General features: G+C 46.9%; 1 protein-coding gene and 1 pseudogene across 2 annotated transcripts in view; one reads left to right on the forward strand and one right to left on the reverse strand.

Moving 5' to 3' along the window:
* LOC107115506 (zinc finger protein 420-like) overlaps positions 1 to 9,241 on the forward strand; it is a 157,667-nt gene extending 148,426 nt beyond the window's left edge. The window contains exons 4-5 of one of the 2 annotated variants that reach the window (XM_015417227.1): positions 3,539 to 3,598; positions 7,503 to 9,241. In XM_015417227.1, the coding sequence (XP_015272713.1) occupies positions 3,539 to 3,598; positions 7,503 to 9,136 (1,694 nt within the window). In that variant the 3' untranslated portion in view covers positions 9,137 to 9,241. The remainder of the gene's footprint in view (positions 1 to 3,538; positions 3,599 to 7,502) is intronic. The other variant, XM_015417226.1, reaches the window with a different exon arrangement.
* LOC107115507 overlaps positions 1 to 26,813 on the reverse strand; it is a 259,349-nt pseudogene that overhangs the window by 190,255 nt on the left and 42,281 nt on the right.

The following is a 26,813-nucleotide window of genomic DNA, read 5'->3' on the forward strand; positions in this document are numbered from 1 at the left end:
TTAATTAATGATTTGGAGTTGGGAGTAAGCAGTAAAGTGGCTAAGTCTGTGGATGACATAAATGAGTTCTTGGCAGTGAGAACCAGGGAGGACTGTGAGGAGCCTCTTGAGGGATCTCTTAAGGCTTGGTGAGTGGGCTTTTTGTTGTTGTTCAGTCACACAGTCGAGTCCGACTCTTCGCGACCCCATGGACCAGATCACGCCAGGCCTTCCTGTCTTCCGCCGTCCTCTGAAGTTTGCTCAACTTCATGTTCGGTGCATCGATGACACTGTCTAACCATCTCATCCTTTGCCATCCCTGTCTTCTTTGACTTTCAATCTTTCCAAGCATCTGGGTCTTCTCCAGTGAGTGCTCCCTTCTCATTTGGTGGCCAAAGTATTTCAGCTTCAGTTTCATTATCTGGCCTTCCAGGGAACAGTCAGGGTTGATTTCTTTTAGGATTGACTGATTTGATCTTCTTGCAGTCCAAGGGACTCTCCAGCACCATAGTTCAAAAGAATCTGTTCTTCGGCGCTCGGCCTTCCTTATAGTCCAACATCAACATGGCAAATGAGGTTCAGTGTGGAAATGTGCGAAGTACATCACATTGGAGCCAAAAATCCCAACTATAAATACATGTTGATGGGGTCCAAACTGGGGTCCAAACGGGTGGTAACTGACCAGGGGAGAGAGCTTGGAGTCGTGGTAGACAACTCACTGAAGACGTCGACTCAGTGTGCAACTGCAATAAAAAGCAAGTCTTATGCTTGGAATTCTTTGAAATGGGATTGAAAACAAATGAGCCAGTATCAGTTAATGCCCATGTATAAGTCTGTGGTGCAGCTTCATTTGGAATACCATGTACGGTTCTGGTCACCGCACCTCAGAAAAGATATTCTAGCATTGGAAAAGGTGCAAAAAAGGGCAACACAAATGATTGAGGGGATAGAACACTTTCCCTATAAAGAAAGGTTAAAACAGGTTAGGGCTCTTTAATGGAAATGAGAACTATGATAGAAGTTTACAAAATTATGCATGGGATAGAGAAAACAGGGAAAGAAGGACGTTTCTTCCTTTCTCACAGTACAAGAACTCCTGGAAACTCCAATGAAATCAATGAGCAGTAGGTTAGAACAGATAAAAGAAAGCACCTCTTCACCCAAAGAGGCATGGACATGTGGAATTCACTGCTGCAGGAAGTGGTGGCGGCTACAAGCATGACAGCCTGAAGAGGGGTCTGGATAAACATCTGGAGCAGAGGTCCATCAGTGGCTATTAGCCACAAGGTATAGATGGAACTCTCTGTCTGGGTCAGTGATGCTCTGTATTCTTAGTGCTTGGGGGGCCACAGTGGGAGGGCTTCTGGAGTTCTGGACCTCCTGATGGCACCTAGATTTTGGGCAGTTTGTGACACAGAATGTTGGACTGGATGGGCCATTGGCCTGATCCAACATGGCTTGTCTTGTGTTCTTAGCCTTTGCAGCAGGCAGGCAAAGGACCATTAGGTCAAAACGCCTGTCACAGACACTGCTCTCTATATTCCTAATGATAAAATAAAGAAATAGCCAGAACATCCTATAAGCAGGAGAATCATAACCTAAACAAAGCACTTATAATAATCATACAGAGTAATTACATGTAGACATAACAATCACAGTGAGGAAAAATAACATCAGCGGTGAAGAGTAAAGATGCCAGTAACAGCAATACAAGGTCCCGGTTTATTTCCCTTGTTTCCTTAAACGTTCTTCCTCAGTCGCTCTTAGGTAAAGGTAAAGGTTTCCCTTGCTTGAAAGCCAGTGGAGTCCGACTCTAGGGTTGCGGTGCTCATTTCCGTTTCAAAGCCGAAGAGCCAGTGCTGTCCGAAGACGTTTCCGTGGTCATGTGGCTGGCATGACTAAACACCAAGGCGCACGGAACGCTGTTACCTTCCCACCGAAGTGGTCCCTATTTATCTACTTGCAATTTCTTGCTTTCGAACTCCTAGGTTGGTAGGGGCTGGAACTAGAAACGGGAGCTCACTCCGTCATGTTTCAACTTGAGTCTCGAACTGCTGAACTACCGACCTTCCACAGCCTGCAGCTCAGCGTTTTAACCACTTGAGCCACCAGAACAATAATTCTGTATTGAGTGAAACAATGAGCAAATCTTTTCAAGCCTCCCTCAGGAGTAGCCTGGGTGATAACCTCCTGGTCTCCCATCCGGGATATAGAACTATATATTCATCAACAAGGAACATATACTCCACAGTCAATTCAGCAGCACAGCCTGATAACATTCAAAGCTGGAAAGATGGAATTTAAAGTAGCATGTCCAAGAGAGTGGTCTATGTGGGATAGAGCACCACTACTAGTATTAAAAGTTATAAAGTATTTATTAAAAAGTAAATATTCACAAGCATACTCTCGCTATAGTACCAGGTTGGGCAACGGATTCAAAATGAAAGGGTGACATTCAGTTCCTCTGTCCCTCCCTCTATACATGCCCTAGTTGATGTTAAATTGAAGGCAGATTCTTTAGCTTAAAAAGTCACCAGATGTTATCTCAAATCCACTTTCGGGTGTGCAGGCCAGCACATGGCAGTAGCTGCCTCCCAGAGACCTCCGTTGAGACTTTTGCTTGTCTTTACAGAATCACCAGAAAAGACCGCCTCCTTCCAGCTCTCAGGAGTTTTATCCTTTCTCCCACTGACCAGGTCAGGCCAGGTCGAAGAAGCTTTTCCTGTAGTCTCCAGGAGCTTCTTCCTGAAGTGTTTCTAGTACTTAATTCCTCCAAATCTCTGTTCCCTTCCTGAGATCACCTGTCTGGCTGGGGGGGTGGAGGACTGGACCATCCCATTGGCTCTTGCTAGACCCAGAGGTCATTTCGGGGGGGATCGCGGGGGATCGCAGTTCCCCCGGGTGAGGTACGGGGGCGGGGCACATGACAAAGCTCCGCCCCCTGCTTCCGGTCGCCCCGCTTCCGGCCCTAATTCAGCCAGGAGGAGGCAGGAGAAGAGGGAGGGTAAGTTGCTTCCTCCATGCCTCTCCCCACCCCTGCCTGCCTGGGGGCAAAGAGGGCCTTCGCGGGGCTTCCTTGCACTCCCGCCAGCCTTGCAGGTCCACCGCCGGGCCCCTCATGGGGCTCGGCAGTGGAGCTGCAAGGTCGGCGGCGGCGGCCGCGACCGTTGGGGGCGGGGTGTGTGGCCTTATGACACACTTCCGGTGATGTCAGGGGGTGTGGCATATGCTAATGAGTTATGCTAATGAGTTCCCCTAGCTCTTTTTCTACGAAACGACCCCTGGCTAGATCTATGAGCATTTCTAAAAGTGCAGCTTAAGTGAGGCTGGAAAGCAGTTGAATTGACTTCTCCCCTCCTACCTGTTCTCTGTACAGAGAGAAAAACTTTTTAAAAACTCATGGTGAAGGTTTCGTTTAGTTCTAACCTCTATAGAAAAAAATGCAGTACCTCACAGTTGCCTATGGTGTCTGGAGGGGTAGAGTCCGGCTAGCTTGGAATTGCTGAATGGATGTACACGGAGAATTATAATCATGTCTTTTTTTTTTTCCTGATAAAAGGAGCTGTGACTGCCAAACCTGACCTCATATCATGGCTGGAAGGAGAAGGCGAAATCTATGGTGAGAAGTGATTTTTAACTACCCATACATTGATTAGGTCAATAGGTGTTCAATTCGGCAGAAAGAGATTGGGTTTGTAGATACTTTCAGTGACTGTGCCATGGAGCAGATGGTCACAAAACCTACCGGGGGGGAGACGATCCTTGACTTGGTCCTAAGTACTGCTAAAGACTTTGTGAGATATTTATTTATTTGTTAAATTCGGTTTCTAGACCACCCTCCCCTATGAAACAGGGCTCGGGGTGGTATACAACAATAAAACAGGTTTCACACATAATTGCAGTGTTAAAAACAATAAATACATTAGTTAAAAGCAGTGAAGACATTAGTTAAACGAATTAAAGGTAAAGGTTCCCTTGCTCGAAAGCCAGTCGAGTCCGACTCTAGGGTTGCGGTGCTCATCTCCGTTTCAAAGCCGAAGAGCCAGCGCTGTCCGAAGACATTCCGTGGTCATGTGGCCGGCATGACTAAACACCAAGGCGCACGGAACGCTGTTACCTAAGTGGTATCTATTTATCTACTTGCAATATCTTGCTTTCGAATGGCTAGGTTGGCAGGAGCTGGAACTAGAGACGGGAGCTCACTCCGTCCTGCGGCACCCGGGTCTCGAACTGCTGAACTACCGACTTTCCACAGCCTGCAGTTTAGCGTCTTAACCACTTGAGCCACCGCAGCTCCTGTTAAATGAATTAGACGGCGCTAAACTTCAGTTCTGCCACTGCCTCATGGGGGGAGACAGAAGATACGAGTACCAGCCAGGAAAGGACAGGCAAAAGAGAGGAGTGCCAGCCAGATGGAAACTGTCACCGTCCTTAGCCAAACACCTGGCAGAACATCTGTGCTTTACAGGCCCTGCAGAACTGCATTAAGACCCACAGAGCACAGATATTATTCAGCAGCAAGTCCCACCAGGTTGGAGCCAGTGCACCTTAGACCAGTGGAAGGTAGTCTGAGTGAGGTAAATAAAAGGGAGCACAGGCTTTGGCAAATAAAGCCCTGGCTCTGGTCGAGGACAGCCAGACATTCCTCAGGCCAGGGACCCACCAGTAAGTCCTTATCTGCTGAGCGCAGGGCTCTTTAGGAGGTATACCAGGAGAGGCAGTCCCGAAGACATGTTGTTTTCAGACTATTTAGGACATTAAAGGTTAACACCAGAAACTTGAACCTGATCCGGTACTCCACCGGGAGCCAATGCAGTTCTCACAGCACAGGTTGAATGTGTGCTGTTCGCGGGGTCCCTTTAAGGACCCGCACCACCACATTCTGGACCAGTTGGAGTTTCTAGGTCAGCCTCAGGGGAAGTGTTGCATGGATTACTGTGACTAGGTCAGGATGGGACAGGTAGGGAGCCAGTTGCCTGACCTGGCGCAGCTGGAAAAATGTCAGTCTGGCAACATTTGTGATCTGGGCCTCCACTGATAAGGAGTTGCGGTGGCTCAAGTGGTTAAGACGCTGAACTGCAGGCTGTGGAAGGTCGGTAGTTCAGCAGTTCGAGACCCGGGTGCCGCATGACGGAGTGAGCTCCTGTCTCTGTTCCAGCTCCTGCCAACCTAGCAGTTCGAAAGCAAGAAATTGCAAGTAGATAAATAGGTGCCACTTTGGTGGGAAGGTCACAGCGTTCCGTGCGCCTCGGTGTTTAGTTACGCCGGCCACATGACCACAGAAACTTCTTCGGACAGCGCTGGCTCTTCGGCTTTGAAACGGAGATGAGCACCGCAACCCTAGAGTCGGACTTGACTGGCTTTCGAGCAAGGGAACCTTTTACCTCCACTGATAAGGAGGCATCCAAGATCACACCCAGATCTAAATGTGATAGCGTGGGTTGGGAACAGTGACCGTAATACTATTAACTTTAGCATTTATGTAAATAGGGAGCTGCCCAAAAAGACCCAACATGACCCCATTTAACTTTAAAAGGGGTAAGTTCTCTCAAATGAGGGGGCTTGTGAAGAAGGAAGTGAAAGGAAAGGTAAGGAGGGTCAAATCCCTTTGGGAAGCTTGGAGACTGTTTAAAATACAGTCCTGGAAGCTCCAATAAAATGTATACCACAGATTAGGAAAGGTAGGTATTAAAAAAGGCCTGCATGGTTAACAAACAAAGTAACAGATGTAATAAAAGGTAAGAAGGGTTCCTTAAATTGGTGGAAGGCTAGTCCGAGTGAGGTAAATAAAAGGGAGCACAGGCAGTGGCAAATAAGATACAAAATCTGTGGTGCAGCCTCATTTGTAATATTGTATACAGTTCTGGGCACCGCACCTCAAAAAATATATTATTATCTCTTCCTTCCCTATGAAGAAAGGTTAAAGAAATTAGGTCTCTTTAGCCTGGAGACATGACATTTGAGGGGCGACATGATAGGGCAGAGGTGTCGAACTCATTTATTAACAATGGCTGGATCTGACATAGATGTCAGTTTGTTCGGCTGGGCCATGTGCGCCATAAAGCGCAACACCAGGTAGTGGAGATGTAAACTTTATAAGGGACAGTGGCTGGTAAGCTCCAAGTCTGTGTGTCCTCACTGCAAAGCCCCATGGGCAGGAGGACAGCCCCATGGCCTGGTGCAGCAGGAAAACCACATGGGCGGACTGGAGAGCCAGCAATGCCGTGCAAGGGAGATGCTCCCTCGCCGCTTGACTGCCGCATACAAGGTTGTTCCCCTGTGCTGGAGCCACAATCGAGGTGGATCCGCCCACTCACCCCTGAACATTCTTGTTTCCCTCTCTTCCACCAGTTCCCTGCAGGTCACAAGAGCCTCAGGCCTTACGTTTGACACCCCGGTTGTACAGGTTTACAAAATTATGCATGACATAGAGAGAGAAGTACTTTCCTCCCTTTCTTACAATACAAGAACTCATGGGCACTCAATGAAATGAATGAGCTGTAGGTTTAGAACAGATGAAAGGAAGTACTTCTTCACCCAAAGAGTGATTAACCCATAGAATTTACTGCCGCAGGGAGTGATGGTGGCTACAAGCATAGACAGCTTCAAGAGGGGATTGGGTAAACATGGAGCCAGAGATCCAAGAGTGGCTATTAGCCACAAGGTATAGAGGGAACACTCTGTCTGGGCAGTGATGCTCTGTATTCTTGGTGCTTTGAGGGCAACAGTGGGTGGCCGCTGGTGGACCTCTTGATGGCATTTAGGTTTTGGCCACTGTGTGACACAGAGTGTTGGACTAGATGGGCCATTAGCCTGATCCAACATGGCTGTCTAATGTTCTTATGATGAGCTGTTTACCCAGTTCTCCAAGGAAGAGGAGTGATTGCCAGGTTTGTGGTTTGACTGTGTCTTACTTGTGCTTCCTCCATGGGCTGGTGGATTTCTACAGCCTTGAACATATGAAAATGGGCAACTTCCTTCTTCCAAGTCCAATCGTGTTTTCCAGCTCAAGCAGAGTATTACCTCTTGGAGTGTCAGGGGTCTCTGGAAAGGATGTTTCCCACCCCTGTACTCTCTGTGATTTGTTGAACCGGAGCTGCCAGCACTGAGTGTGGGACCTAGTCCATGCAAAGAATGGGGGGGGTCAAACATGTCAGGCCAAAACCCACCTCAGTTCTGAGTCTCTGACATTCCTCTGACATAGAGAGAAGGAAATAAGTATCTGTGACCTACATCACTCAACTCACTGGCTTGTTGCTTCCTTTTCATTTGCAGTTTGTGTCAGGGAAGGAGTAACTTTCCTAGGGAAATGTTACTTCTCTTTTTCTGCCACAAGCGGCTGATCTGTAAGTACACTGTAGGATGTCACAAGACCACATTCCCTAGGAAGAATTGAAAGTGTGTCTTGTTGACAAACCTTTAAACTCATGTACTCCCTACAAGTGTCAGCGTATTTCAATTCCCTAATGTTTGTGCTCCATTTTTTCACAATGTTCATGCTAGGTTTCTCTTTCTTTCAGCAGGTGGTGTGCAAAGAATGCAAACAGGGAAGAAAAAATATAAATGCCTGGAGTGCGGGAAAAGCTTCAGTCAAAGTTCAAGCCTTGCTTACCACCAAAGAATACACACAAGGGAGAAACCATATCAATGCCTGGAGTGCGGGAAAAGCTTCAAAAGTGGTCCAAGTCTTACTACTCATCAAAGAATTCACAGAGAGGAGAAACCATATAAATGCCTAGAGTGTGGAAAAAGCTTTAGGAGAAGTCCAACTCTTCTTTCTCATCAAAGAATTCACACGGGGGAGAAACCATATACATGCCTGGAGTGTGGGAAAAGCTTCAAAAGTAGTCCAAATCTTACTGCTCATCAAAAAATTCACACAGGGGAGAAACCTTATAAATGTCTGGAGTGTGGAAAAACCTTCAGTCGAAGTCACCACCTGACTTCCCATCAAGGAATTCACACAGGCGAGAAACCACATATGTGCCCGGAGTGTGGAAAAAGCTTCAATAGTAGTCCAACCCTTACTATCCATCAAAGAATTCACAGAGGGGAGAGACCATATAAATGCCTGGAGTGTGGGAAAAGCTTCAGTCAGAGTTACAGCCTTACTTCCCATCAAAGAATTCACACAGGGGAGAAACCATATAAATGCCTGGAGTGTGAGAAAAGCTTCAGTCGGAGTGACCACCTTATTTCCCATCAAAGAATTCACACATGCGAGAAACCGTATAAATGCCTGGAATGTGGGAAAAGCTTCAAGAGTAGAACAAGTCTTACTACCCATCAAAGAATTCACACAGGGGAGAAACCATACAAATGCCTGGAGTGTGGAAAAAGCTTCAGTCAGAGTTATAACCTTACTTCCCATCAAAGAATTCACACAGGGGAGAGACCTTATAAATGCTTAGAGTGTGGGCTAAGCTTCAGTCGGAGTGATAATCTTACTTCTCATCAAAGGATTCACACAGGGAAGAAACCGTATAAATCCCTGGAGTGTGGAAAAATCTTGTGTTACAATTTAAACCTTGCTCACCATCAAAGTATTCATACAGGGGAGAAACCATATAAATGCCTGGAGTGTGGGAAAAGCTTCAGTCGAAGTGATAACCTTATTTCCCATCAAAGTATTCACACAGGGGAGAAACCATATAAATGCCTGAAGTGTGGGAAAAGCTTCTGCTACAATTTAACCCTTGCTCGCCATCAAAGTATTCATACAGGGGAGAAACCCTATAAATGCCTAGATTGTGGGAAAAACTTCAGGAGTAGTCAAAATCTTACTTCTCATCAAAGAATTCACACAGGGGAGAAACCGTATACGTGCCCGGAGTGTGGGAAAAGCTTCAGTCGGAGGGACAAGCTTACTTCTCATCAGAGTATTCACACAGGGGAGAAACCATATAAATGCCTGGAGTGTGGAAAAAGCTTCTGTCGGAGAGACAGCCTTAAATCCCATCTAAGAATTCATACAGGGGAGAAACCATACAAATGCCTGGGGTGTGGGAAAAGCTTTAGATGTAGTACAAATCTTACTTCCCATCAAAGAATTCACACAGGGGAGAAACCATATAAATGCCTGGAGTGTGGAAAAAGCTTCCGTCAGAATACACACCTTATGTCCCATCAAAAACTTCATACAGGGGAGAAATCATAGAAATGCCTAGAATGTGGGGAAAGCTTTTGTCATAGTACAGACCTTACGTCTCATCAAAAACTTTATTACGGGGAGGGGAGACATAGAAATGCCTGGAATGTGGGGAGAACTTTGGACAAAAAAGTCAACTGTCTTCCCATGAAAGATTCCATGCAGAGAAGAAATCAAATAAATGTCTGGAGTGTTGAACAAACCTCAGTAAGAGTGGAAACCTTACTCCCTATTGAAAAATTCATAAAGAGAGGAAATGAAATGATATAAATACCTGGAGTGTAGAAAGGCATTATATCAAGATAAATTCGATTAGAAAATCAGAAAGCAGTGCAATAGAACCATATTATACATACAGTACATAATTATACATACATATGTACATATGTACAGTACATATTATACATACAGTACATAAAGTGTTTAAAAATTTTCAATGCTTCAATCCATAATCTTAATCCCGTCCTGAAAATCCCCTCATAAACTTTGGTTTCATGCTTTCTGTGGAATGCTAAAATTGTGGGAGCCTTCCTGACTTCATCAAACAGGCCCCTCCAAGCGGCAGCTACATGAAAGAACCCTTTTCTATGTGTCATGTCAGTCTCACCATTATCTTTGCTAAAATGAGCAAAGTGATTGTGGCAGATCAAAGTGAGAGCTGTGGTCCCATAGATCTGTAAGACATAGGTCCTGAAAGACTTTGTAGGTAACAGCAAGGGTTTTGGAATGAACTGATAATCTGAAGAATCTCCCAAGGAACAACTCAGTTATAGATCAGATGTCTTCTGTGCCTGACCCTGAATAGTAACTGAGTTGCAGCATTCTGTCCCGGCTGGGAATTCTGACTTGAAGGAAAGACCCATTTAGAATGCATTGTAGTAATCTGCCTGGTTACTGTGGCTTTGATTTTCTATCCATGTATTGAATTTTATCTTGAGTATTTATGGTACTCTGATATTCACTTTATTCTAAGGAGAACTGACTACTGTGCTTCAGTTAGATTACTGAATCTGACTGAGTTCCTTACTGGTTCAGCATGGCCCCCTGGGGCAAAAACAAACCCAGTGTTTTAACCTGGATTGTCTCCTCCCCCCAGTATTCAGTACAGAGAATTATGAAGATTCAAGAATGAAAGTTTCTTTAGTTCAAAGCCTCAGTACAAAACATTAAGTCCAGGGCAAAAGATTAAGTCCGCCTCTTTCAGAGACCCAGAGCAAACAAAGAAGTTATAAAATCCTGAGTCGGCTCATGTAAGGAAGATGACGACGGATTGGTTTTTATACCCCGCCCTTCACTACCCAAAGCTGTCTCAGAGCGGCTTACAAACTCCTTTTCCCTTCCCCTCCCCACAACAGACACCCTGTGAGGTAGGTGGTGCTGAGAGAGCTCTGACAGAAACCGATCTTTTTCAAGAAAAGCTCTTATCAGAACTATGGCTTGCCCAAGGTCATCCAACCAGGTGCAAGTGGAGGCGTGGGGAATCAAACCCGGCTCTCCCAGATTAGAGTCCGCACACTTAACCACTACACCAACAGTGGCACTCAGCATCAGTGTTGGAAGTCACCAAAAAAAATCAGTCTGGGTCTCTTGCAGCATGACATCTGAGAGCACCAATCTGAAAATAATTATGATGGGGTGTGGGGACAAATCCAGCTACAGGAAAATGAAGATAGACATGCATGCAGGGGCTTTAAGGGATTATTTTAGAAAACAAGTTATTCCCCGGGGCCTTAGAAACAACCTGGTATGTGTCCCTATGTTGATACTTTTAAAGAGAGGTGCTTTGCTATTTTGAACAACTGTTCTTTGGATCTGATGGCCCTGCTGATAGAATCAGCAGTGGCGGAGAGCTCTAAACTTGAGCAAGAAAATGCAACAACTCAAGGATAAGATCCAGGGAACTGTGGGTGAGACTAGGTTCATGGGAAAATTCACCTTGTTGGATAAGGAAATAGAAAACCAATGCTTACAGTTGAAGGAACAAGACTTTTAAAAGTTTCAAAGAGACATTAAGGATTATGAAGAAAATAATGGCTATGGTCGGTCCTCACATAAACACAGTATTTCTGGTACATATAACAGTAGAAAAACCACAACAGTGGGAAGAACTTTGGATGATTCATCTTCATCCACTGGCTCTAGACATTTTTCTTATGGGAGGACTACTAGTAGTTTTTAGGGAAACCAGACAAGAGACAGAGATTAGGGGAAACCAGAATGGTCCACAAACCGCAGGATTTAAGAAACCACAATTAGTCTTTCAAATAGTAGTTTGTCTGAAACAGAACTATCAGTTTTGAGGAAAGGCTTTTCTTTTGTCCCACACTCTGTCATGATCCTTTCAGACTGATGTCTGAAATACAGCATATGTTTAGAAAGATCAGACTTTGGTTGTTTTTCAAGGACAGAAATTCAGTAGATGATGCCTCACTTAAAAATACATTTAGACCCAAATCTGTGTTTGTCTCTACAAAAAATCCTAGCGTACTGGTCTTTTGGAGCTGCGGTGGCTCAAGTGGTTAAGACGCTGAACTGCAGGCTGTGGAAGGTCGGTAGTTCAGCAGTTCGAGACCTGAGTGTGCCGCATGGCGGAGTGAGCTCCCATCTCTAGTTCCAGCTCCTGCCAACCTAGCAGTTCGGAAGCAAGAAATTGCAAGTAGATAAATAGGGACCACTTCAGTGGGAAGGTCACAGCGTTCCATGCGCCTTGGTGTTTAGTCACGCCGGCCACATGACCACGGAAACATCTTCAGACAGCGCTGGCTCTTCGGCTTTGAAACGGAGATGAGCACCGCAACCCTAGAGTCGGATTCGACTGGCTTTTGAGCAAGGGAAACCTTTACCTTTACTGGTCTTTCAGGAGAATGTAGAGGAAGAAATGTAAAAACCTGAACATTCATGGTTGCTCTTTTGGCATAATTCAAACAGACTGGAACAGAGCATGTTAAAAAGTGAAGTTATTTTTAAAACCGGCAGATAAGGGTGCCGTAGCAATAGGGGCCAGAAATGATTATATTTGGGAGGCATTTAGACAGCTGAATAACCCCAATCACTATGAAAGGATCACAGAGAACCATTCTTCTATGATCGGGGAAACATTGTGAGTATCTTAGAGAAAGCACTACTGAAGCGCTATATTTATAAGTCCACATATGACTTCTTATTGGATACTGCAGGTAGAGTGCCACCCTTCTGCCTCTTGCCTAAAATCCATAAAGGTACCTCCCCAACTCCCGGTAGACCTATTGTCTCAGGCTATGGCTCGATTTTGGAACCTCTGGCAACGTATCTGGATTCCTTCTTAAAACCTGCACTGCATCTTGTTTGTGAGACGCAATGGATTTTTAAAACCATAATAACAACAGCAGCAGTCAGGAGGTATTGCAGGAGGCTATTTTTGTTACTATGGATGTCGTTTCTTCATACACAAACGTTCCACCAGATGAGTCTCTGGACTTCTTGTAGAATGTTTTGGATAAGAGGGAATGCTATACCAGGCGCCCCCCTCCCCTCCCGCCCCTGCATCTTTTTTATGCCGCTTGGCTGGGTTATGTTTGATGAATTTTTTTCCAGTTTCAAGGACAATGCTTTTTAATCATAACACTTCGCATTTATGTGAAAATCTGTGCAGAAGGTCTTTAAAATTTGCATTCCAGCAGAGACATGGCAGATCTGAGGCACAGCCATGGGGTGTAATTTTTTAAAAAATATATTTGATTTGATTTTTTTTTACCCCGCCCCCCCTGCTGAGGCAGGGTCAGGTCAGCTTACATAAGAAAGCAATAGATAAAACAACAGTATAGATATCAGTATAAAATACACAACATAGTTATTAAAACCAATTAACATAGTGATGGTAATCAAGCTGTGATAAAGTGCATATGAAAACATAAGTTCAGCGGTGGGATCCACTATCGGCGGGCCCAGGCTAGAAATGGTGTTGGCACAGGGCATAGACGATGAAACGCAGCTCCTTACCTAAATGCCTGGCGGAAGAGCTCCCATTTTTGCGGCCCTGCCCCAGAATTAGCAGATTTGTTCATGGACAGATTAGGAAACACCTTCATCCTCCAGAGAGATAATATATCTATAGGGGAGAAGAGGAGGAGGAGATTGGATTTATACCCTGCCATTCACTTAGAGTCTCAGAGCAGCTTAAAATCTCCTTCCCTACCTCTCCCCACAACAGACACCCTGTGAGGTGGGTGGGGCTGAGAGAGCCCTGAGAGAACTTTGACTGCCCCAAGGTCCCCCAACAGCTGCATGTGGAGGAGTGGGGAATCACACCTGGTTCTCCAGACTGGAGACCACTACTCTTAACAACTACACGAAACTGGCTCAGCATGATCCTATATAAAAGGTACTTGGATGATGTAGTGGTTTGGTGTAATGGTTAAGTGCACAAACTCTAAACTGGGAGAACCGGGCTTGATTCCCCACTCCTCCAGATGCAGCTGCTGGTGTGACCTTGGGTCAGTCACAGTTCTCCAAGAGCAGTTCTCAGAGCGCTCTCAGCCCTACCTACCTCACAGGGTGTTTGTTGTGAGGAGGGGAAGGGAAGGAGTTTGTAAGCTGCTCTGAGACCCCAAGTGAAGGGCAGGGTATAAATCCAATCTCTTCTTCTCCATCATCATCATGTGGAAAGGTTCAGAGGAGTTCCTTAACCAGTTTGGGCAGTGTAGTAACACTATGCATCACAGTATTAAATTTTAAATGATGGTGTCAAGCATTAATCAATACAATCACAAAATCCCTAAACTTTTCCAAAAAAAAATTCATACAAAGATTTTGAAACTTTCAACCTTCCAAATATATATATTCATCATACAAATAAATACATCATATCAATACATAGGAGCTGCGGTGGCTCAAGTGGTTAAGACGCTGAACTGCAGGCTGTGGAAGGTCGGTAGTTCAGCAGTTCGAGACCCGGGTGCCGCATGACGGAGTGAGCTCCCGTCTCTAGTTCCAGCTCCTGCCAACCTAGCAGTTCGAAAGCAAGAAATTGCAAGTAGATAAATAGGAACCACTTTAGTGGGAAGGTAACAGCGTTCCGTGCACCTTGGTGTCTAGACATGCCGGCCACATGACCACGGAAATGTCTTCGGACAGCGCTGACTCTTCGGCTTTGAAACGGAGATGAGCACCGCAACCCTAGAGTCGGATTCGACTGGCTTTTGAGCAAGGGAACCTTTACCTTTATATCAATACATAGATTTTGGATTTTTACATGTATTGAAGATTGTGCATGGTTCCTATATTTGTGACCACATACCACTGTGGTCGCTGTAAGTTTCCAGTATAATCCAGGGCCAGCTTCAAAACACTAATGACCGGGGGGGGGGGGGGGGGAGACAGAGCGGGGGGAGAGAATAGGACAGGGTGCTCAGCCCAGAGAGTTGGTCTCCAGCCTAACACACACTAGAGCAGGGGTGTCGAACTCATTTGTTATGAGGGCCAGATCTGACATAAATGAGACCTTGTTGAGCCAGGCCATGTGTGTCATAAAATGTAATGCCAGGTAGCAGAGATATAAACTTTATAAAGGACACAAATACAAAGACTTTTAAACTGAAAATAAAAACATGCTTAAAATATTAGCACTCTTGCAGTATTTTGTTTATTTAACAGTATCTGATAACTGACATCTCTTGCGCTGAATTATTGCATCACTATGTCTGTGCTGTTGCAATCTTGCAATGTGTTCAAGTGGGTATCTGTAAGCTGCAAACCTACTTTTGATTTATTGACATTCACCACAGAAATCTCATGCTCAGAGGTCTGAGTCTAGGACCCAGGTTAAAACATGAAACAGCTGAGTGATTAAGAGAGTCTGGTGAAGCAAGCTATGATGCAGCAGCAGCAGCAGAACTGAAAGTAGGAGACGGCCAGTTCCACCGTGAGCCTGATAGAAGCCCTCCGGGGGCCTGATTTGGCCCCCGGGCCGCATGTTTGACACCCCTGCACTAGAGTGATAAACAGTTCACATGCAGGGGAGGCTGCAGCAGAAATCTGGGGAAAGCGGAAGAGGAGATGCTGCAGTTCTCCAGGAGACCAAAAAGGTCTCTCTTTCACAAGTTCTGGGGGGCAAACCAGTTTGTTGTAGCGGTTAGGTGTGTGTACTCTAATCTGGGAGAACCGGGTTTGATTCCCCACTCCTCCACTTGCAGCTGCTGGATGACCTTGGGCAAGCCATAGTTCTGTCAGAGCTGTCCTTGAAAGAGCAGTTCTTGAAAGAGCTCTCTCAGCCCCACCTACCTCACAGGGTGTCTGTTGTGGGGAGGGGAAGGGAAAGGAGTTTGTAAGCTGCTCTGAGACTCCGAGTGAAGGGTGGGGTATAAATCCAATCTCCTCCTCCTCCTCTTCCTCTTCTTCTTCCACAGAGACAACCCCCTTGTCTCAAACAACTCCTCACCCACAATAATGCAACATCTCATTTGAACATGGGCACTCGGACCACAACTTGCAATAAACCCAGATGCCAACTTTGCTGCCACATACACCCAGAGAACACAATCATTGGACCTAACAACATCAACTACACCATCAGGGGCTCATTCATTTGCTCATCTTCTAACATTGTAAAGGCAAAGGTAACGGTTTTCCTTGCTCAAAAGCCAGTTGAATCTGACTCTAGGGGGTGGTGCTCATCTCCGTTTCCAAGCCAAAGAGCCAGCACTGTACGAGGACTTCTACGTGATCATGTGGCCGACATGACTAAATGCCGAGGCACACGGAACGCAGTTACCTTCCCACTGAAGTGGTACCTATTTATCTACTTGCAATTTCTTGCTTTCGAACTGCTAGGTTGGCAGGAGTCAGGGCCCGACAGGGGAGTTCACCCCCGTCACGCAGCACTTGGGTCCCGAACTTCCAAGCTACTGACCTTCCAGTCTGCAATTCAGCGCCTTAACCTCATTAAATGTCAACAATGCCCTTCAGTTCTCTACATAGGGCAAACCCAACGCTAGAGGGTAAAGGGACAAAGATCTGATATCAGGAGTCACAAGATGGAGAAGCCTGTAGGAGAACATTTTTTTAACTTTCCAGGACATTCAGTGGATGACCTCAAAGTAGCTCTTTTATTAAAAAGGAACTTCGGGAACAGAATGGAAAGGGAAATTGCTGAATTACAAGTTATTACAACACTTGGAACAAAAAAACCTCCCCAGGACTCAACAGGGACATTGATTTTTATCCCATCCCATTTCATATGCTAACTCATTCAGTCCTCACATATGTATACTCAACCAGAAGGACTATAAATCCTCTGTATTTAAGTGTATTTCTTTTTCAGAACAGTATATTAGCATACTGAATGGATGTCTGCTGACAACATTACATCCAGCTCAAAATAGACTGTTAAGTGCCCTCCATGCCCGAGAGGAGATAATTAAGATTCTGTTACTTCCCACAATTAGGGGAAAAAACCCTTTAGACCTTCATCTGCTATTTGGACATATTTATTGCTTTGCAACTGTTGACCTTATAACCTTTACTTGTTATTTAGTTTTTCACATTGCACAACTTAAACATCATCATGTTACATGTTAATTTGCTGTTAAACCTCTGTCTATAAGTTTAGAACCTCATCTACCATTCCAGTGTATTTGAAGAAGTGTGCCTTGCACACGAAAGCTCATACCTTGAATAAACCTTTGTTGGTCTTGAAGGTACCCCCACTGGACTCTAGATTTGTTCTAATGTATTTGAAGAAATTTTTATTGTTGGTCTTTATGTTTTTTGCAATATGCTCCTCATATTCCCTTTTTGCCTGTCAGAAGCTTGCATTTTATTTGCCACTGCCTGTGTTCCCTTTTATTTTCCTCACTCGGACTAGCCTTCCACCGCTTAAAGGAATCCTTACCATTTACTGCTTCCATTACTTTGTTTGTTAACCACACAGGCCTCTTAAATACCTATTTGTACTTCTCCTAACTTGTGGCATACATTTTATCTGAGCTTCCGGGATTGTAGTTTTAAGCTTCCTGAAGGGATTTGACCCTTCTCCTGATTTTGTCTAGCTGCTTTCCTTTCAGTTTCTTTTTCACTAGCCCCCTAATTTGAGAGAAGTTACCCCTTCTAAACTTAAATGTGGTTGTGTTGGTCTTTTGGGGCAACCCCCTATTTACATACATGTTAAACTTAATAGCATTATAGTCACTGTTCCCAACCAGTGCTATCACATTTATATCTATTTCTTGGGACCAAGTCTAGGATCACCTCCCCCCTGGTAGGTTCAGTAACCATCTGCTCCATGGTATATAGCAGTGGTGGCGAACCTATGGCACGGGTGCCAGAGGTGGCACTCAGAGCCCTCTCTGTGGGCACGCGTGCCATCGCCCCAGCCAGGCCCAGACCAGCATTAAAGTGTCGAATTCTCTGCCAAATAATTTTAAGAAAATGAAAGCATTTGGGATTGCTTTCCTTACTTTGTTTGGATCATCTTAAGTTAATGTATGGGTTGTTTTTTCTAAAGTAAAACCTCAGTATTCAGGTTAAATTGCCGTGTTGGCACTTTGCGATAAATAAGTGGGTTTTGGATCGCAGTTTGGGCACTCTGTCTCTAAAAGGTTCGCCATCACTGGTATATAGAGATAAATGCAAAGTCCTACACTTAGGTACAAAAAATTAAAGGCATAGATATAGACTGGGAGGGACTTGGCTTGACAGCAGCACATGTGAAAGGGATCTGGTTTTCTGGTTGATCACAAGCTAAACATGAGCCTGCAGTGCGATGTGGCTGTGAAGAAAGCTAATGCAATCTTAGGATGCATAAACAGAAGCATTGTGTCCAGATCAAGGGAGGTGGTAGTTCCGCTCTATTCTGCTATGGTCAGGCCCCACCTGGAGTACTGTGTCCAGTTTTGGGCACCACATTTTAGGAAGGATGTTGACAAGCTCGAGCGTGTCCAGAAGAGGGCAACCAGGATGGTGAGAGGGTTGGAATCCAAGTCTTATGAGGAAAGGCTGAAAAGGTTGGGTATGTTTAGCCTGGGAAAGAGAAGGCTTAGAGGGGACATGATTGCAGTGTTCAAGTATTTGAAGGGCTGCCATGTAGAAGAGCGAGCAGATCTATTCTCTCTTGCTTCGGATTGCAAGACTAGATCTAATGGATGGAAATTACGAGGGAGTCGTTACCAGCTAAATATCAGGAGAAACTTCCTAACTGTAAGAGTGGTTGAGCAGTGCAACAGTCTCCCTCGGGAGGTGGTGGATGCTCCTTCGCTGGACGTTTTCAAGCGGAGGCTGGACCATCTTTCAGGTATGCTAGTGCAACACAATTATTTTGTCTAGCTGCTTTCCTTAATTCTTTTGCTGTTTTTAAATCAGCCTCTAATCTTTGATCTGGTGGGCAATAACAAACTCCCAGAGTTTAGCTTCCTTTTGGCCACACTATTTCCACCTATAGCATTTCTTGAAGTGAATCTATTTCTCTTACATTTTCAGTCTTACTGGATCACCCTCTCTGACGTAGACAGCCACTCCATCTCCGACCCTTCCCTCTCTATCCTTCTGATATAATTTATATCCAGAAATCACTGTATCCCACTGATTATCCTCATCCCACCAAGTTTCTGAAATGTCCATAATGTCTGTGTTCTCCTCTGACACTAAGCATTCCAGCTCCCCCATTTTACCTTGGACACTTCTAGCATTTGTATATAAACATCTATAATATCGCAGGAAATATGGCCTGCAGCCTTCCTTCTGTGGCCTCTAGACCTTGTCAGGCAGTCAATACTCTTTGTCACCCTCTCAGTGGCCAGTCCTAATCCGTTTCCCTCTAGAACAGTAATAGTCACCCTTTAATCGCTCAAAGATGAGCCATCCTGAATCAGAAACATTTTATCTCCTGTCGCCTTTCTCCCAAGATTTAGTTTAAAAACTGCTCTGCCACCTTTTAGATTTTAAGCACCAGCAGCCTGGTCCCTTCCCAGGACAAGCGGAGGCCACCTCTTTCGTACAGCTCCTGCATGTTCCAAAAAGCATCCCAGTGCCTAACAAACCTGAACCCTTCCTCCCTACACCATCGTCTCATCCATGCACTGAGACGCCTGATCTGTGCCTGTCTCTCCGGCCCTGTGCCTGGAACAGGTATCACATATAAGAAGGCTACCTTGGAGGTCCTGGCCTTGAATCTCCTGCCTAGCAGCCTACATTTTTCCTCCAGGACCACAGGACTACATTTCCCCACATCGTTGGTACCAACATGTACCACGACTGCTGGCTCCTCCCCAGCGCTGTCTACCAGCCTATCTAGACCACACATAACGTCTGCTACCTTTGCACCAGGCAGGCAAGTCACCATTCAGCCAGTACACGGGTCCGCATCCCATCTAGCTACATGCCTAAGGACTGAATCACCATCAAGAGCACTGTTCCCTCTAAGCTGAGTTAGTGTGAGCTAGCTCACAGATTTTTAGCCTTCAGCTCACACATTTTTGCCTTAGCGCAGGAAGGCGGGCTCCAGAGCAAACTAATTTATGCAGTAGCCAAATTTCTCGCTCACAACTTTAATACCAGTAGCTCACAAAGTAGAATTTTTGCTCGCAAGACTCCACAGCTTAGAGGGAACATTGATCAAGAGCCCCCCCTCCGTCCAGGCCCAGGGATGGTTCCTTGGTGCTAAAGGCATCCCTTCTGAGGGCACAGCACGTGCCTTTATCATCAGCAGGCTGCCCTGTTCACCCTTGACCCTCATAAAGGTAAAGGTTCCCTTGCTCGAAAGCCAGTCGAGTCAGACTCTAGGGTTGCGGTGCTCATCTCCATTTCAAAGCCGAAGAGCCAGCGCTGTCCGAAGACGTTTCCGTAGTCATGTGGCCGGCATGACTAAACACCAAGGCGCAAGGAACGCTGTTACCTTCCCACCGAAGTGGTCCCTATTTTTCTCCTTGCAATTTCTTGCTTTGGAACTGCTAGCTTGGCAGGAGCTGGAACTAGAGACAGGAGCTCACTCCGTCATGCGGCATCTCGGGTCTTGAACTGCTGAACTACTAACCTTCCACAGCCTGCAGTTCAGCAGCTCATGCTCCTCATGCTCCCTGACAAAAAAGTAAAGGAGGGAATCTACCCCCACCTTCCTGCTTCTAGGGTGTAAACCTTTCGTCTCAAATACCAGAGGGACAGACACCATTGGTCTGATCCTGGCACGATTTCAGGAACCAGGATGAATTTGCGATTAGGGAAGAGGTGGGCTGGATCCTGCTTGGAAAGAGGCTGGGGAGGGGGAGAGAAAGAGAGAGGCAGGCAGGCCAGAGAACATCTGCCGCTGCCAAAGATTATTCAAGGCTTTGCTCTCGCCCTTCTCAAAGGTTGCTGGTCTCCACAAGCAATTCCCTCTCGCTGCCTCCTTGCTCATCCTGCGTCTGCGGCGCGGCGCGGGGGCGGCAGCAAGGAAATGCAAAGCCCGTTTTGCAGAGAGAAGGGAACAAAAATAAAGGAGGACAGAAGGGAAGAGGGTGGGGAGGCCACTTCCTTCCTGCCCGGAGTCCGGACGTAGGAAAGCGGCCTTTGTCGTTCTCAGGCGTGTGCAGCTTCATCGGCTCCCCCCTCCAGGGTGAGTTCAGGGGGATCCCATGGCAGGTTGGGGGAGAGGCTCGGCTCGGGAATCTGGGGTGGGTGGGAAATGAAAGGGAGGTCGGGGGCAGGCCGCCACGATCCAGAAAAGGGAGCGTGAGCCGGCCCCCCAAGGCCTCGGGACCCGGAACGACAGGACTGCCGGTTGGAAACAATGGAAAAGGCTTGCAGGCCCCCTGGAGATCCTCGGCGCCGGGAGTGCCAATTGACTTGCGTGCGCTCCGATGAGATAGGTTCCAGAGCAAAAAAAAAAGTTGCAGTGGAAATGTGAAACGGATTTTCAATCCCTGTCTCTGCGCCCAGATAGACTGCTCTCGGGCTGGAGTGACAGACCCTAGAGTGGAATGATGGTCCCCAAGAATAGAATCAGTGGTCTGGATGACAGCCCCCACCCCCACCCTGACAAGCCTTGGGAGTAGCAGCAGAAGAAGAAGAGATTGGATTTATACCCCGCCCTTCACTACCCAAAGGAGTCTCAGAGCGGCTTACAAGCTCCTTTCCTTTCCCCTCCCCACAACAGACACCCTGTGAGGTAGGTGGGGCTGAGAGAGCTCTTGACAGAATGCTCTTTTTCAAGAACAGCTCTTATCAGAGCTATGGCTTGCCCAAGGCCATCCAGCCAGGTGCAAGTGGAGGAGTGGGGAATCAAACCCAGCTCTCCCAGATTAGAGTCCGCACACTTAACCAGGACACCAAACTGGCTCTGTTCTGGGAAGTGTTCTGGGACTGGAATGACAGACCCCAGAGTGGAATGATTGCCCCTGGGAGTGGCAGATCACAGACAGCCCTTGGGAGCAATGTTCCCTCTTAGCTGTGAAGTTTTGTGAGCAAAAATCCTACTTTGTGAGCTACTGGTATTAAAGTTGTGAGCGAGAAATTTGGCTACTGCAGAAATTAGTGTGCTCTGGAGCCATCCTTCCTGAGCTAAGGCAAAAATACGTGAGCCGGGGGCTAAAAAACTGTGAGCTAGCTCACACTAACTCGGCTTAGAGGGAACAATGCTTGGGAGTAGCAGAAGTGTTCTGGGACTGGAATAATAGACCCCAGAGTGGAATGATTGCCCCTGGGAGTGGCAGATCACAGACAGCCCTTGGGAGTAGCAGAAGTGTTCTGGGACTGGAATGACAGACCCCAGAGTGGAATGATTGCTCCTGGGAGCGGCAGAACTGTTCTGGGACTGGAATGGCAGATCACAGAGTGGAATGACAGCCCCCAGATAGTGGAATGGCAGGTTGCTGTTTGAATGGCTGGCAGGGATTCGATTAGTTCAAAGGGGCTTTGGGGGGAGAGGACCTCAGGGGCAGGATCTCAAAGTGCAGGACTGAAAGTGGAGAGAGACCAGTTTGCAGCCTCTTCTTCCCCTAGTTCCCCCCCCCCCACACACACACACATCATAAAGAGCCTCTTAGTGCAAAGACAAAGAAAGAAAGAGCTGGTGAATGAAGACCCATGAGAGGCATGAAAAGGAAAGGGAACTTCTTGTTCCTTTGGATGTGATGGGTCAAGGAGTGGGGAATTTGGGGTGAAGACAGAGGAGGGGGAAAACCCCACCACCACCACACAATTATTCAGTTTCCTCTGTTACTTTCCTGCCTGGCCCCAGCAGGCCTTTCCTTTGTTCTTTTCCCTTTGGAAATCCTGGTCCCTTTGGAAATCCCTTTGGAAATCCTGGTCCTCCAAGTTGTGGGCTACTCCTCTGGGTATGTGTGCATGGGGTGGGGATTCCCTCAAAGCTCCCAGAGAGATTATGAATCAGAGTTGCAGGATCTCTCTAGGGTCAGCAGTGCCAAGATGAAAGAAAAGAGACAAGGCCCCCATCAGGCATGTGGAACAGACATGAGGTCACTGACCTGATTCACAGAAACAAAGAGCCTGGGCAGAAACTTTCTCCTTGCAGTGCTAGTTTTCTATGTTCAAGGAGTTTTTCTGTTACGCAAAGAAACTTTTGTAGTTTCCAGCTTCAGGGCTGGACTCTTCCACTGACTGGCTTGACCAGGAAAGTCTAGTTGTAGCTGCTCAGACTGGCATCCCTCAGAAGGGAGGAGGGAAGCCTGGTGGTGTCAAATCTGGGAATATGTCATAATGGACAAAATAACAGAAGGCATTTGGAGATCAGAAAACCCCTTGGCTGCTTCAGACTACCTGGAGAAATGGTACCCTTTTCTGGAAAAACGTTTTGATCGAGAAAACCCGAATTATTTCGAAAATAACAGAAATAGTAAATGTATAAGTAAAGGTAAAGGTTCCCTTGCTCGAAAGCCAGTCGAGTCCGACTCTAAGGTTGTGGTGCTCACTTCCGTTTCAAAGCCGAAGAGCCGGCGCTGTCTGAAGACGTTTCCGTGGTCATGTGGCCGGCATGACTAAACACCAAGGTGCACTGAACGCTGTTCCCTTCCCTCCAAAGTGGTACCTATTTTTCTCCTTGCAATTTCTTGCTTTCGAACTGCTAGGTTGGCAGGAGCTGGAACTAGAGATGGGAGCTCACTCCGTCATGCAGCACACTCGGGTCTCGAACTGCTGAACTACGGACCTTCCACAGCCTGCAGTATGATAATACTGCAGATAACTATATATTGACAAAACTCAATGTTATATAGTGAATGTTGGTTGTTTATGTTTGTTTTATTATTGTTGTGTTTGTTGAAATGATTAATAAAAAAAGGGGGGGGGAGAAAGAAGGGAGCATAGGGTATGGCTTCCTGCAGGGTCAAGGTCTCAGAACTCAGCAATGGATTTGGTGAGGCGAGGAAGAAATATGGCCAGAAGGGGAAGGGGGCAGGTGGATAAATAAGGTGGCCACTACCACCGCCACCAATGTGGTGGATAACATCGGGGTTAAGGATGGCCCGGGAAGATCTGCCACTATTTCTGCGTGACCGATACCACCGGATTTACCTGGTTGGGATTGGCTATAGGACAACATCATCCCTGGAGAACGGTCTGTCTACCATCTGGCATGTATCCGGAGACCATCTTGTCTAATTGAGTACAATTGTTATTAATGTTTTTATTGCTTTTATCTGTTTTATATGGGCTTTGCCCCTTGTAAGCCGCCCTGAGCCCGCTCTGTGGGGAGGGCGGGGTATAAATCTCCATAAATAAATAAATAAGAAATACCCCCATAAAGGATGGTTGCTTGTGTGGGCAGAGATGTCTAGCCAAAGACTCTGGAGCCTTCCTTGATCAAACCCAGCACCCTGAATTGTACCTTGAAGCAAATTTGGAGAGAGTCACTTTCAAGAGACTGGTGCAGAAAATGTGTGTGTGTGTGTGTGTGTGTGTGTGTGTGTGTGTGTGTGTGTGTGTGACAAACAGCATCTCACACCACACTGCTTTCTCATCTTCCCAGGCTCCAGTGGAAAGTCACCCTTGATCACATGGATCACTTGGTCACTCCACTAGCTCCTCCTCCATGTGATAGAGAGAAACGAGCCACCATGAAGTCCACTCAGGTAAGGGGAGGTGTGGAGCAGAGGGCAGGAATGGTTCCTTCAGAGGCACCACTCCCAAGCCTCCGGGAATTTCCCAAGCTGCCATGGACAACCCTAATGGTTGGTTTGATTTTGAATGATGCCAGTTGTTAAGAACCTAAGAGGAGCCATGTTGGATCAGGCCAATGGCCCATCCAGTCCAACTTTCTGTGTCGCACAGTGGCCAAAACCCAGGTGCCATCAGGAGGTCCACCAGTGGGGCCAGAGCTTCAGAAGGCCTCCCGCTCTTCTTGCCCCCCAAGCACAAAGAAGACAGAGCCTCACTGCCCCAGACATAAGAACTGAAAATAAAAGAAATTTTGCAAAAAAAAACCCCCAACATCAGTTGAGGTGGCATATGAAAACTGAAAAAAGCAGGTAGGTCCTTCCCCAAAGGCTTGGCTGTCCATTTATCAGAAAGCGGAATGCAAAAGGGTAGCTGGCAAAAAGGAAACGTTTGAGGGTCTAGAATGGTCCTCAACCCACAGCTCATGGAGAGCCACACTCGCAGTTTTCATGCACACACAATGCTTTGGGCTGTTGTTTTTCTGCGGAAAAAGTCATAAGCACCCCACATTTGCGCTCCTCCCCAAATCAGCACATTTTCTTTGTACTATAAGGCTGAAAATGGACTTGTTTGGGAGTGCTGGGGCAACCACCCAAAAGTCCCTGCTGGGGCTGGGTTTCAGTCTGGACTCCATGCACGCTGGAGGCTTCAGTAGGGTTTCATCAAGAGGAAGCTGATGCTTCCTTGGGTATTTTATTTATTTATTGTATACCCTGCCCTGCCTGCTGAGGTGGGCTCAGGGCAGCATACAACAGTTCAGTTACAACAGGACTTGGAGCCTGGGAAAACCCTTGCCCATCAGGTCTGGTTATCAGTGCCAAGTTATTTCAACTGGTTGACCAGTCTACTGCCTCTTCTCAAAAACTGTTCAGGATGAGTTTGGCTCTTGCTGGGAGACAAACCTGTGATTTGTCAGAACTGAGTGCCAGGAGAGAAGCAGACCAATGAGGATCCCCAGGCCGCTAGAAGGTCTGGAAGCAGTTATTGTTGTTTCCCTCTTCCGCCCCTCATCTGGCTAGTCATAGGCCTGGGGCCACATTTGCTCTCTCTTGGTCACAACGTCAACAGTCACACAACAAGCTGCCTTAAACTGAATCATACCCTTGGTCATTAAGGTCAGTATTGTCTACTCAGACTGGCAGCAGCTCTCCAGGGTCTCAGGCAGAGGTCTTTCACATCACCTCCTGCCAAGTCCATTTAACTGGATATGCTGGGACTTGAACCTGGGACCTTCTGCATGCAAAGCAGAGGCTCTTCCACTGAGCCATGGCCCTTCCCTTATCCACCCTGGGCCCATGCACTCCTTCTCAGCACATGACAGGAAAGAAGAAGAAGAGTTGGATTTATATCCCACCCTTCACTAAGAGTCTCAGAGTGGCTTACAGCCTCCTTCCCTTCCTTTCCCCAAAAGAGACACCCCATGAGGTAAGTGGGGCTAAGAGAGCTCTGAGAGGACTGTGACTGACCCAAGGTCACCCAGCTGGCTACATGTGGAGAGTGGGATATCAAACCCGGTTCTCCAGATTAGAGTCAGCCGCTCTTAACCACTGCACCAAACCAAAGAAGCCTCAAATCTCCTCCCTCAGGCATTACTTCAACCAGTCTGCTCCTCTCACTGTTCGGATGCAGTGGCCCTGAGCCTGCTTCGGCGGGGAGGGCGGGGTATAAATTGAACGAATAAACAAACAAACAAACAAACAAATAAAAGGTTCTCACCAGGAAGGCATCAGCCAGTCTTGTCCAGAGATTGGGAGTGCAAGTGAGGTAAAAGTTTCCCTTGCTCGAAAGCCAGTCATATCCGACTCTAGGGGGTGGTGCTCATCTCCGTTTCCAAGCCGAAGAGCCAGCGCTGTCTGAAGACTTCCATGGTCATGTGGCCAGCAGGACTACGCACCAAGGCGCACGGAACGCTGTTACCTTCCCACCGAAGTGGTACCTATTTATCTACTTGCAATTTCTTGCTTTCAAACTGCTAGGTTGGCAGGAGTCAGGGCCAGACATGGGAGCTTACCCCCGTCACATGACACACTCGGGTCTAGAACTGCCGAACTACCAACCTTCCGGTCTGCAGCTCAGCGTCTTCTGGGTTTCCTTCACCACACGGGGGGGGGGGGGGAGCTCTGGCCCTCCTGTTGGCCTCCCGTCAGTTTATTTTTGCATGCTCAGATGCTTCTCTCTCCAGAAGGGCCTTCCTCCCAGAGATCAAGCACACTGTTCTCATTCATGTTGTGAGAGTCATGAGAAGGCAAGAGCAGATGTCAGGCTGGTAGCCCCCTGGGAGCACCAGCCTCCCTTCTGTCTCCAGGATGACCCCAAGGAAAGCTGGGAAGGGAACGCCTCTTAGGGTCCTGATCCCCTCCTGGCTGCTGCTGTTCAGGAACTGCTTTAATACCCATGCTTGTATTGTTTCTCATTGATAGGCTTACCAAACGCCGGCGGGGGAAATCTATTTCCTGGCAGGATGCGTGCCGCGGGGGACGGCTGTGCGCGCTGCACCCGCCGTCGCCAGGATGTGACGCTCCGCGTTACTCTGGCAACGGGGCTGTTTGGGTCCCGTTGCCAGGGTAAC

Source organism: Gekko japonicus, unplaced genomic scaffold (genome assembly GCF_001447785.1).
Source record: "Gekko japonicus isolate JY-2015 unplaced genomic scaffold, Gekko_japonicus_V1.1 scaffold1562, whole genome shotgun sequence".
Classification (NCBI taxonomy): domain Eukaryota; kingdom Metazoa; phylum Chordata; class Lepidosauria; order Squamata; family Gekkonidae; genus Gekko; species Gekko japonicus.